General features: G+C 44.1%; 1 protein-coding gene across 2 annotated transcripts in view; it reads right to left on the bottom strand.

The window, feature by feature from the left end:
- The window catches only part of MLXIPL (MLX interacting protein like), a 69,640-nt gene extending 57,584 nt beyond the window's left edge, over nt 1-12,056 (bottom strand). For both annotated transcript variants that reach the window (XM_081942401.1, XM_081942402.1), the window contains exon 1: nt 11,594-12,056. In XM_081942401.1, the coding sequence (XP_081798527.1) occupies nt 11,594-11,988 (395 nt within the window). In that variant the 5' untranslated portion in view covers nt 11,989-12,056. The remainder of the gene's footprint in view (nt 1-11,593) is intronic.
- Nucleotides 12,057-12,753: the final 697 nt, after the last annotated feature.

Genomic DNA, 12,753 nt, shown 5'->3' with positions numbered 1-12,753 from the left:
ATTCGCCAGTCTTCATCTGGCAGCAGCCATGATTACATCAGCTCTCAAAAAACCTTAGATAGCTGCCAAGGGACCACAATGGCAGCAGAAAGAGGAAAGTATTGTTGATTTTGTCATCATTTCTTAGTCTCCTAAGGACATGTAACTTGTAAGGATTGCAGAATCACCAGCTAGCTAGTATGGTTCTCCACAAAATGTCTGAAGAGGACAAAGCAGTCCCCCCCCCCCACCTCCTGATGGCTGCCTTCTTCCAGGGTGAGATGTGGTGGATGGGGCTGAAGCAAGCACTGTTGGGATGTGATTTCTTGTATAACAGTAGAAGTACAGAATGGAAGAATTGGAAGGGACCTTGGTGATCATCAAGATCATGGTACTTCAAAGCAAGTATCCACTGCTATCTCACCCTATAGGTGGCCATCCAGCCTCTGTGTAACATTTATAGTGAAAAAGACTCCAGTACTTTCTGAGGTACAATACCACAGTGTTGAAGACCACTATTAGGAAGGTTTTCCTGATATACAGTATATCCAGAGGTGGTATTCAGCAGATTCTGACCAGTTCTGGAGAACCGGTAGCGGAAAGTTTGAGTAGTTCGGAGAACTGGTAAATACCACCTCTGACTGGCCCTGCACGCATCTATTCTCTGCCTCCCGAGTCCCAGCTGACTGGGAAGAAATGGGGATTTTACAGTAACCTTCCCCTGGAGTGGGAGGGGGGAATAGAGATTTTACAGTATCCTTTCCCTACCATACCCACCAAGCCATGCCCATCAAGCCACGCCCATCAAGCCATGCCACGCCCACCAAGCCACAATCACAGAACTGGTAGTAAAACATTTTTGAATTCCACCACTATATGTATCCCACAGAATCTATTTTCTTTTGGCTGAAATGAGGCTGAGAGCAATTTAAAATTTTATAAGACCGTATGAAACCCCCAGGGCTAGAAACTGAGTTTGCATATTTGGAGTGGTCACATAGAACATATTTGCATAATACACTTAAGTAAGTCAGTTATAGATCTAGGAGCTGCTTTCTTATAATTTCTAAGTCACGTGTTAATCTTGTCATTTTTTTTACTGTTTTGGTTAATTTATGCCTCAATATATTGCACAAATCCAGAAAATGAGTTATTTCAGTAACCAGGTCAATGAGATGTGTGAATACACAGCTATCCATCTTATGTGATGGGCAAGAACTGTCCTCAACTGTGGATATAACCAAGAGAAAAACAGAAAGGTCTAAACCTGAATTATTGTAATTTCTTTAGCTGGGACTGTCCTTGAAGACTTCTTGGAAATTGCAGCTGCTGTAGTATCCAGCTGCCATTTGATAAACGGTCAACTCCGTTATTCTTTCATCACACTGCTGTAGAACTACGTACCATAATATTTCATACTTTAAGATTTAAGATCTTCAACAGGACATGAAGACAACATTTCTTACTTTAAGACAACTTTAAGAAGAGTGGACTTCAGTTCCCAGGTTGGGAGAATAGGTAGGCACTGGTCTACTAGTCCAGTTTGTTTCCAAGTACAATTCAGGGTGCTGGTTATATCACTGGACCTGCGTATAGCTATAGCAATAGCATTTAGACTTATATACCGCTTCACAGTGCTTTACAGCCCTCTCTAAGCAGCTTACAGAGTCAGCATATTGGCCCCAACAATCTGGGTCCTCATTTTACCCACCTCGGAAGGATGGAAGGCTGAGTCAAGGCTGGTGAGATTTGAACTGCCAAATTGCAGGCAGCCTGCAGCCAGCAGAAGTAGCCTGTAGTACTGCACTCTAACCACTGCGCCACCGCGGTATTTTTGAATCCACCTAGAATATGCCTATCCAAAGTGCCAACAGAAAGTGCCTGCTGAGTGTCTCTACTTAGCAGGAAAAGGTGCAAACCCAGGTACTTTTCTGTGGGGGCTAGTTCCCCAAAAGTGGTCCCCTGTGCTCTTCTCTTATGATCTTCTGAAAGTTTGTAAAGACCTGGCTAAGTCAAAGCCCCACACCAGCAGACTGAAATAATGAGCCAAGTCTCCTTTCTGAGCTGCTACTGTATTGGGGAATTTGGACTCTATGCCCTGATTCAGAACAAACACTCTCTGCTAGTGCCAAGTAGGTGAATCGAGCAAAGGAGCCTTTTGCCACACACCTCACCGACCAAAGCTTAGGAGCCAAAGAAGTCCACAGATTGGCCGATAATTCACATGATCTATTATGCTCTTTAGTAAAATAGATTTATTCCATTCGTATCTTTTCCTTTGGCTGTTTTAGAAAGGGAGAAGAGTTAGATTCCCTGGAACACTTACTATGTTTGGAAATCATGCTAAGCCTTGGGATGTTTAAATATGGATTGAATACAGATCCCACATGATTGACTGGCTTCACACGACTTGCAAACCCATAAACCTTGTTTTTACAAACCAAAATGGCTTGAGTTGTTCACCATGCTAAATCACGCTATTAAACCAACCACAGTATGTTTTAGCCTATTCTGCAAACTCAGCCCTTCTCTCACATGGAATCGGACCGTGATGGCGAACCTATGACATGCGTGCCACAAGTGGCATGCAGAGCCCTCCCTGTGGACATGCCGTCATCACCAGTTGCTCTTCTGGGTTCCAAACTGGGAACAACCTCTTCAAGAACTGAGCATTTAAGAGAGTTCCATGGAAATCTATTCTGACTTATATTCATAATTCATCCCTGCATCACTGTCTTCTTCTTCTACCTTCACCCCATCTCCTTAAACCTTAGAGCACTGTTGGCGAAACTTTTCGGCACCGAGTGCTGAAACGGGAGCATGCATGTGCGTGTGTGCGTGTCAGAAATCAGACGAGCAGCCACCCGGTGCACATGTGTGCACCGAGCAGCTGGTCTTCCGGTTTCCAGTGCGTGCATGTGCACTGGCTACCTAGTCTTCTGGTTTCTGGCACAATGCATGCAGGAAGACCAGCTGGCTGGTGCACACGCATGCGTCAGAAATCCGGAAGATCATCTTCGTGACACACACATGTGCACCGCGTGGTTGCTCTTCCGGTTTCCAGCACTCCCCTGCACATGAAGAGCAACTAGCCGGTGCGCTGGAACCCAGAAGAGCAACGGGCGATGGCTCAGGTTCCCAGAGAGATGGCTCTGTGTGCCACTTCTGGCACGCATGCCATAGATTTGCCATCACGGCCTTAGAGCAATGTCTAATTACATCTAGCTTATTGCTCTGATTACTCTATAAATAAAGAGAAAGCAGTTTTCACATGTTCGGAAGACTATGAAATCTTATTCTGGGTGAATTTCTTATTGTCAAAGTTAGCCAGACCTTTGGGAGAATGGAAGAAGGCCAAGGCCTGCAAACTCAAGTTAAATGATAGGAAAGGAAAGAGAAGCAATCTCCTTGTAGCACTGGGCTCATCAGAATGAACTTTGTTCTGTTCTTCTCTAGAGAGCGGAAGGCACATAATAACTTGCCCTATCAATCTCTTGGATAAGGCCACTCGTATCTAAATGTTAGATTGTAAAAATCAAAATGAAAACATTCCCAAATGACAGGCTGTCTCGATAGAGGGCTGCTGGCCAAAGATGACTCATGAATGACAGCTAGTGAGAGCAATCTTCTTCCAAGCATACATCCGCTTCGTGTTTCTTGAATTAAGACTTCTCTGTCCTCCAGTCAAAATTAGACAGAAAACCATCTTATTCCTGCATATGCACTGGGTCTAAGACTCAAAAATAAAGACCGCTTCTCATGAGGTGAGATTGTTCGGTCCAGAATGAAATTCTCACACACATCCACCCCACTGACATGAATGGAAGTATACCAATCATGAATAGAGCCTGGGCCAAACTTCAACAAATAGGGATAAATGAAAAAAAAATTATAGGAAAGACTAATCCTTGACTTACAACCATAATTGAGGCCGGAATTATAGTCGTAAGTCATGCCAGTCCTTAAGCAGCTTGTGCCTGATTTTATGGTTTCTTTTGTGGCAATCGTTAGGCAAATGCTGTGGTCATTAAGCAAACCCACTGTGTACCACCACGGCATCGGTGCCATGATAGCACGATGCTTAGAGTGCAGTATTACAGGCTAACTCTACCCACAGCCAACAGTTCGATCCTAACCTTATCAAAGTTGACTCAGCCTTCCATCCTTCCGAGGTCAGTAAAATGAGGACCCAGATGGTTGGGAGCAATATGCTGACTCTGTAAACCACCTCGAGAGGGCTGTAAAGCACTAGGAAGTTGTATATAAGCCTAAATGCTATTGCTAGTGCTGTTTTGTCAGAAACCAGAAGTAAATGCCAGTTTCCAGGAAAGAAAACCATTGTAAATCGCAGTCATGCGACCACTGGATGCTACCAATGATGGTAAATGGCTACTGCCAATGGTAGCGTAACTACCGCTATTGGTAGCATCCCATGGTCACATGACTGCAATTTACAATGATTTTTTTTTCCTGGGAAAAAAATCATTGTAAATCGCAGTCATGTCACCAACGGACGCTACCAATGGCGGTAAATGTGGGCTGGTTGCCAAGTGCCCAAACTGTGATCATGTAACTGTGGTGGGTGGGGCAGCCAGCTCATAAATAGCTCTAAGGAGGTCTGCTGTAATTTTGAATGGCCCCTAAATGACCCATTGTAAATTGGGGGCTACCTTTGTCTCCTCCATGATCTTTTACCAGGATAATTAGGGGAGACTGATTACAATTGCAGAATAAAAATAACCACGCCCTATTAATGGTTTATATGATGCTAGCTTGTTGTCCCACAGATCTGAAGGAATGGAAAAGGGTCCCAAGGCAAATGGGAGTTCATAAATGAACAAGTACAATTTCCTTTCAAAAACCAAGCAAACAGGAAGGATATGTTCTGCCAGAAAACTGTTAAAAGCACAATGAAGGAGCAGGATTGAATTTCAAGACAGATAGAAATATAGTCAGGAAATATTTATTTAGTTCAGTTCTCCAGAGTCAAATGAATTGCATACTGGGGCTTTGAAAGAACTCACTAATAGTCTCTCTGAACATGATTGGGCGAAGAGTGTCCCTTTTCTCTTCAAAAGAGAAAAAAGAAGGCCAACCAGACAGTTAGCCTGACATAGATATCTGGCCTTCTCTGTGATGGGCCCAACCCTCTGGAATGACCTCCCCCCCGACATTAGAACCACTACTGACCTCCGCTCCTTCCGGCAAAAATTGAAGACTCACCTGTTCCGATTAGCAGGCCTGGCATAATTACAACTGTCCCTCCTGGCAAATGTATTAACTGGTTATTTTAGGGGTATTGTTTTTAACTTATTGTGTGTGTTTTAGGGGTTCAAAATCCTATATTTATATATATTGCTTTGTACAGTTCTTTTAATTCCATTTTTAACCTCCTCCATTCCAACTGTACATATTCAATTTTTATTGTATTTTGATATATTTGGCATGGACTGTACACCGCCCCGAGTCCCTTTTTGGGAGAGGGGGCGGTCTAGAAGCATGAATAATAAATAAAATAAACAAGATATAAAGAGCCTGAGCTGCAAACATTCTGAGAACAAATCGTGGCAAACTAACCCTAGCTCATATTTGTGTTGGGCAATTTGCTTAGTAAATCGTGAGAATGCTATAGCTAAGAGGTAGTTTGCTCCTGGTTCGGCCTGGTTCGGCCCGGTTCGGCCTGGTTCGGCTGAACCAGTAGTGGAATTCAGACCTGGGTCGCAGAACCAGCAGCGACCAGGCCTGCCATGCCCCTGAACTGGTTCCCTCAAGGCTGCTGGGCCGCCGCCATTTTAGTTTTTAGTGGCTGCACATGAGCAGTTCACTGTAAATTGTTCTGCGCATGTACGAAGAACAATTTACATTGAACAGCACCTTGGAAACAGTGAAGGACCGGCCCGCGGTACCTCTGCCAGTGAAAATGGAGCTCAGGAGGGCCACATGCACCCAGGCTCCATTTCCACTGACAGAGGCTGCAGGAGGCCATTGTAGTCGAAAAGGGAGCTCAGGAGCCCATTTTTGCTGGCAGAGCACTCGGGCCACCACAGGCGCCTCCCACACGAGTGGCATCAAGCTGGCCGTGCCCACCCTGGCTCCCCTGAGGTCAAACACAACCCTGATGTGGCTCTCAATGAAATCGAGTTTGACATCCCTGGACTAGAAGATCTCCAAGGTCCCTTCCAATTGCAGTGATTCCCTTAACAGCTGTGGTAAAATAGGTCATAAAATGGGGGGGAGGGGGAATCATTTAACAAATGTTTCACTTCACAACAGAATTTTTGGGCTCAATCGAGGTCTTACCTCAAGGGCTACCTGTACCAAGGCCTCGGTTAGAATGAGGCATTTGCATGCTTATGGCCGCAGAGAATTATGAGTTCAGGAATATAGAAGACCCACCTGGCTCCAGCCCAAGACCCAGCCATCGGTAAATCCCAGCTTTTGTTCATATCAAAATAAAACATGGCTTCTACCGCTCACAATAACAGCTATATATTTGAGAATGTGTAAAGAATTTTCTAAAATTTTTGTAGTTGGGATGGATGGGGGGTGGGGGTGGGGGGAGATTAATGCCTTCTCCAAAGTGTAGGAAACTGAAAGTTAAGAATAAATTGCAGAACTGAGGAATAAAGCATTGAGAAAATTATGTAAACCGGCCAGATATCTTAATTCCTTTATACTTGCTTCTTGTTAGATACTTGCTCTAACTACAGTGGTTTCCACCAAGGTCCTCTGTTCCGGCGGGAACAGAGGTTTAATCCTGTTGGTCGAAGGGTCTGACAGTTCCCTATAAAAGGGCTGCTGTCAGACTCAACCTTCGCTGGATTGTTCTCACTTGTTGTACTTAATAAAGAGCTGCTGTTACCGTTAAGCCTGTGTGTGCCTATCCATTACCCGATCTAACACTTCTTCTTGGCACAAAGTTTCAAAACTTCCCAGGAAGGCATCCAATCATCATCCCAATGGTATTGCCAGTTTTTGCAATAAACCCCTGGGAATACTTTCAGGATAGAAATGTATAGACACTGCAATCAAATAAAGCAGGGGTCTCCAACCTTGGCAACTTTAAGGCTGGAGGACTTCAACTCCCAGAATTCCCCAGCCAGCTGGCTGGGGAATTCTGGGAGTTGAAGTCCTCCAGGCTTAAAGTTGCCAAGGTTGGAGACCCCTGAAATAAAAGATTGCGGAAGAAAAATGACATAGAAAAAATAAGCAAACGCAAACATAAGCTGGGGAAAAAGAAATACACAGGTAAAGGAGCAGATTTAATTGCAAAGTTATTTTTATATAACCATAATAAAGAAACAGGAGGCATGCAGCGATGTCATAGTGGAACTCCCACCACATTCAAGAGTGCTAGCTCTATTTTATTGTAAGGTTACATTACAGGTAATCCTTGGTTTATGACTGTAATGGACATTATAATCGTAAGTTGTGATAGTTGTAAAATGGGTCACCCATGTGCCTGACCCAATTACGCAATCTTTTGGGGGCAACTGTTAAGTGAACACCATGGTTGTTAAGAAAACTGCATAAAGTTACTCCTAGGGCTACAATTACTGCAGATATCCTTGATTTATGACCATAACTGACCCTGGAATTATGATCGTAAGTTGTTGTAATTGTAAATTGAGGCATCATGTAATCAGATTTGACATTACAACTGGTTTTACAGCCATCATTAACCGAACCTTGTGGTCATTAAGGAAATCAATTCACCCAGTAAGCATTTTGGCTGGAAACTGGAAATAAATACCAGAAACCAGGAAAAAACATAGCAAATTGTGGTCATGTGACTGAGATGAGCCAGTTGAAAGGAACCCAAAATGAAATCATATCAGAGGTGGTTATTCAGCAGGTTCTGTCCAGTTCTGGAGAACTGGTAGTGGACATTTTGAGTAGTTCAGAGAACCGGTAAATACCACCTATGACTGGCCCCGCCCCCATCTATTCTCTGCCTCTGGAGTCCCAGCTGATCGGGAGGAAATGGGGATTTTGCAGTAACCTTCCCCTGGAGTGGGGAGGGAATGGAGATTTTACAGTATCCTTCCCTTGCCATGCCCACCAAGCCACGCCCACAGAACAAGTAGTAAAAATTTTGGATCCCAACACTCGATCTGATGATTACAGGGGGTTGTACAGCTATCATAACTCCAAAACTGGATTATAAGTCACTCTGGGGAGATCCATTGTAACTTTGAATGATCATTAAGTGACTGGTCCTAAGTTGAGGACTATCTTTGAAAGCTAATTGTGTTTATTTATTTAGCATAGTTATATAATCACCCATCTCACAAAAGCGTAACTCTAAGCAACATGCAACGTGGCAACTGGATAAAAATTGTCCAGTTTAGTAGGATCTAGTAATGGCTTTTTGAGTAGGAGGTGAACCAGAGGTGGGTTCCTACCGGCTCGGACTGGTTTGGCTGAGTAGGTAGTAACTTGGCGGGCCATACCCTGAACTGGTTCTATCGCCAGTGCCTACGGCGGCGTCATCTTATTTTTTTGCTTCTGCGCATGCGCAGAAGCAATTTTTTACCTACTGTGCATGCATGCGTAGCGCCCCCCCCCCAAGCGTGGCCCTGAGCAATCCAGCAGTAGAAGAAGCCGGAACCCACGCCTGGGGTGAACCAATACCTCATTAAGAGGGTGGTACAACCCCCTCTCTCAAGGAAGACTTGTCCACCACTAGGATCTAACCACATGACATCTATCCGGGCTGTTTATATGAAGAGTGTATCCTGACAATTTAACCAGCTGATCCCAAGTTCTACAGTATGAATGAAAAGTGAATCATTTTTCTCCATATTCATTCTTGTCATGACATTTCTTTAAAGGGGGAAGGGAGTAGCGGAGAGCACAGTCTATATAAAGCAGAAAGAATTGTGCTTAGGCAGCAGTGAGATCATAGGTGTGTGTCAGGTGGGGAGCGGGTGTCCTTACAGTGTTTCCACCTCCGGATTTGCCTGAACTGGGGCCAACCCATGGATCAAAGTAAACAAGGCTTGAGAACAGCCTGTCCAGAAGTCAACAGCCTCTGGAAGCTGGGAAAATGGCTTCATTTAAACAGGTCTTTGCTGCAATACCCCACAACTAAGGCTGTCGCAAACTGCCAGGGGATTGATGAGAAGGATCTACTACAAAATAAATGCTATTATTCTGACTTTCTCCATGAAAAAAAAAAAAAAAACACAAGCAGACTTTTTCAGGTCAAACAGCAATACGCAAAGCCATAATTTTTAGGCAAGTGAATGACAATGTCTCTTTCAAAGAAAGAGGAATAAGGATCACAAATTCGCCTAAACCAAACCCCAAATGGTTGGCAACACAATATACTAAACTATGGTTTATTACCATAACTATAATGGTGAGGGTCTCATATATAAGAGGGAAAGATAGAGAGGGAAAGCAGGGAGTCCAAACTCCACCCAAGTGAGAAAGGATATGGCACTTCCTACCACCTGCTATCATGTAGGAAAAAAATAGACAGGATAACCTGATTGAAAGCTATAAATTAATCTATGGTATAGATAAAATATTTTGGGGGGTTTTTTCCTCCCTTGTTGCAGACACTAGACGCAGAAATCATGCAATGAAGCTGACCGGATGGAAAATTTGAAGAAATGAAAGAGAACACACACCACAAAATTAATGCAAGGAATTCATTTCCACAGATGTAGTGATGGCTTTTAATCTGGTTGGCTTTAAAAGAGGCCTCTGGTTGGCTCCTGCGAAACAAATTACTGGTCTGCTCCAGCAAAACTGCACCTATATAATTGGGAGGGGGGGCAGCGGGGGGGGGAGCTTCCAAGCAAATAGCTTTTAATACTTGTAGTAAGTAACAATAGCAATAGCACTTATATCCTGCTTCATAGGCCTTTACAGTCCTTTCTAAGCAGTTTAAAGAGTCAGCATATTGTCCTCAATAATCTGGGTCCTCATTTTACTGGCCTCAGGAGGATGGAAGGCTGAGGCAGCCTTGAGCCTGGTGAGACTCGAACTGCAGAACAGGTCTGCAATCTTACAAAAAAATGTTATTCTTTCCTGGATAAAAAGAAGGTGAAAGGGCTTGTGATATACTAGAGGGACTCAAACGAATTACAAAATCTGGACTTCCATGAAAATGCCACTGAGGAAGCACGGTGATTTCACCATAAAAGTTTTCTGGGAAATTGCTGGAACTTGGGTTAAAAGAAAAGATAACTGATGATGTATTTCCCTCTGATCAAAAGACCTCTCCTGCACATAGGTGTTCCTCTCAGTCCTAGGGAAGAAGAAATGGGGTGGGGTCGGGGGTCAAAAGCCCTTTTGCAAAAGGAAGAAGCAGGTCCCTATGACTCTTCATCAATAGCAAGACTCTATCTTTTTCCTTCTTCCCTAGGATTGAGAGGAAAAGCTATGTATTTCACACTCGAACCAGACTTTGTAACCACTCACTAACTGTTCACACAACAAACTTAATCAACACCAAGCAAAATAGCTTGGTTTAATCCGGTATCCCAACCAACTTTATCTTCCTTAATAAACAGTAATATTTGGCCAATCATACCTAAAGTTGGAAAATAAGCAGTTAGGCACATGGAAGGAGACGTCCAAGAAACGAAGAATATAGACTAGGCAGAGAAGTACAAAAACAATATATCCCAGAAGATGACAATAGCAGTCTTTCCCTTTTATTTTACCAACTTCATGTAGATTTTCATTGTTGAGCTTTAAAGTACGTTTAAATGTTAATGTAAACCGTGCAGTGCAGATGATGATGGTGTTTAAACTGTGGCTTAATATAATGGATAAAACTAGCGGGGGGGGGGTTAATTAAAAAGCAGCAAGGGAAATTGCCCCTTCTTACATGAGACATCGCAATATCCTGTGGCATAGAGTTCCAAAGTAAATTATATCTGAACAAACTTGTTAGTTGGTCAGATGTAGCTGGCAGACCAACACAGGAGACAATGCTTTGATCCGGATTCTGGAGCAAATAAGGAGGCTTTGGATGCTCCAGGGACTGTAGTAATGCTTCCTCAATCTGGGTGGGGCCTCATTGGCATACAGTTTACTAAAATTCTGGGGGAAAGGGGGATAATATGGTGTCAAGTTTTCCCTGCAGTTCATTAAATGTTGTCCCCCAACAGATTTAGAATCTGCATTTTTGCAAGGTTGAACTTCTGCAATCACAGGATGAATTTCGGGACTCATCGTTACTGACCGCCTAATGCTTCTGCTAGCCTGGAGACTGCAGTTCAAGGAATCACCCCCCAAAAACCCTGAACGTCAACTAAGAAAGAAAGAAAAAGACAATGAAAATAAGAGTAAGTTAACAGAAGAAATCCACAAAGTTCATATTTTTGCCTCCACTATGAGACACCAGGTTTATCTCTGACTCCCTCAGCTACTAAAACCTCAACTCTGGAATTAATCCAATCCCTACATCAAACCCTTTGCGTTGCCTTTCCAAGATTGTTCCCCTCTTGGATCAAAAGGGCCCCACGCTTTAACTGAACCGCCGGGATTCCTGAGAAAAGACACTCCGTGGCCAAACTTCACACCTGTCACCTCTCAAAGCCACCTGTCAAAAGAATTGAATGTGGCTGGAGACAGGAGGCTCTTCTAGACTCACCTGTAAGCCAGGCTCATGCACTCAAACAGGCGGGTGAGAGTGGGATCAATGCTTGGAGGATCTGGGATTTCTGGCACCGCCTGGTGATGGCGCCGTCGGGGTACCAAGTCGCTGTGCGGACATGACACCATGAAGTGACCACTGTGGATCACTTGGGAGCAGGCAGGATAACTCGAGCCAGGCTTGGTGCTGTTGAAGACTGGGTTGTCTGAATCCGAATCAAAATCCGAGTCGGGCCTCGACCCCATCTGCAGTTCCATATACGGCCCAGATCGTCCAGGCTGAATGACAGCCATGGTGAAGGAAATGGGATTTGCTGGGGAGCTCCCTCCAGCCCAGCTGTCAAAGCCAACACACACACCAGGATCTTCTTGCAGAGGCAGCCAGTTCCACATACGTAAACGTCTTGCGCAATTAACACTTAAGGTAAGGACATCCTGGCCAGAACCTCACCTGGCACTCGCTAGGGCTCTGACTCCAATAGCAGTCTTTATAGATCAACCTGATGTGGTTCTGCCTCCTTGATGGGTGGACACAAAGAGTTGCCAGGAAAAATTAACACTTTGTTAGCCAGTACAAGGGTGCCTTCGGATAGCCAGAGGCAATGCAAAACAGCTCCAGATAAGCTGGCTAACTTTTGATACTGGTGCTTATGCCTTTAATAGCAATCTAATCTTCTATCATTAGTGGGGCCATAATGTTGACTTCTCTGCTATGAAAAGAAGATTCGCTTACTGATTTCTGCAGGTGAAATGGCTGCTAAAGGCCAAAGGACTCAACATGTTCCCCCTCTCCCTCCCCAGTCGGTTGGCAGTTTAATCTGGGTTGGATTGGCAATTATAGTTGTCTCATATTGTTGATGATGATAGAAAAACCCCTAAACTGATTTATAGACATATGCGCATAATCCCACCACCAAGCAGAGCTGTCAATGAGCTGGCAAAACAGACTTTGTTTGCATTGGCTAAGAACTGCTGGGAGCATGTGCAGGAAAAGGGAGTTGTGTGCTGTGTTTACCCAGTACTAATGCATCCCCCACCCCCACCCCAGCGTTCCCAGCAAGCAAACACAGATTAAGAGGCAAAAATAAGTAAAATCATAGCAACCTATGCGCGGCACAGTATGAATCAACATAAAAAGCTATGTTCCCGGACCCTAGA

Source organism: Natrix helvetica (genome assembly GCF_964273705.1).
Source record: "Natrix helvetica genome assembly, chromosome: 2".
Lineage (NCBI taxonomy): Eukaryota > Metazoa > Chordata > Lepidosauria > Squamata > Natricidae > Natrix > Natrix helvetica.
Note: the sequence above shows the minus strand (reverse complement) of the source record. Positions and strands in the feature narration are given on the sequence as shown.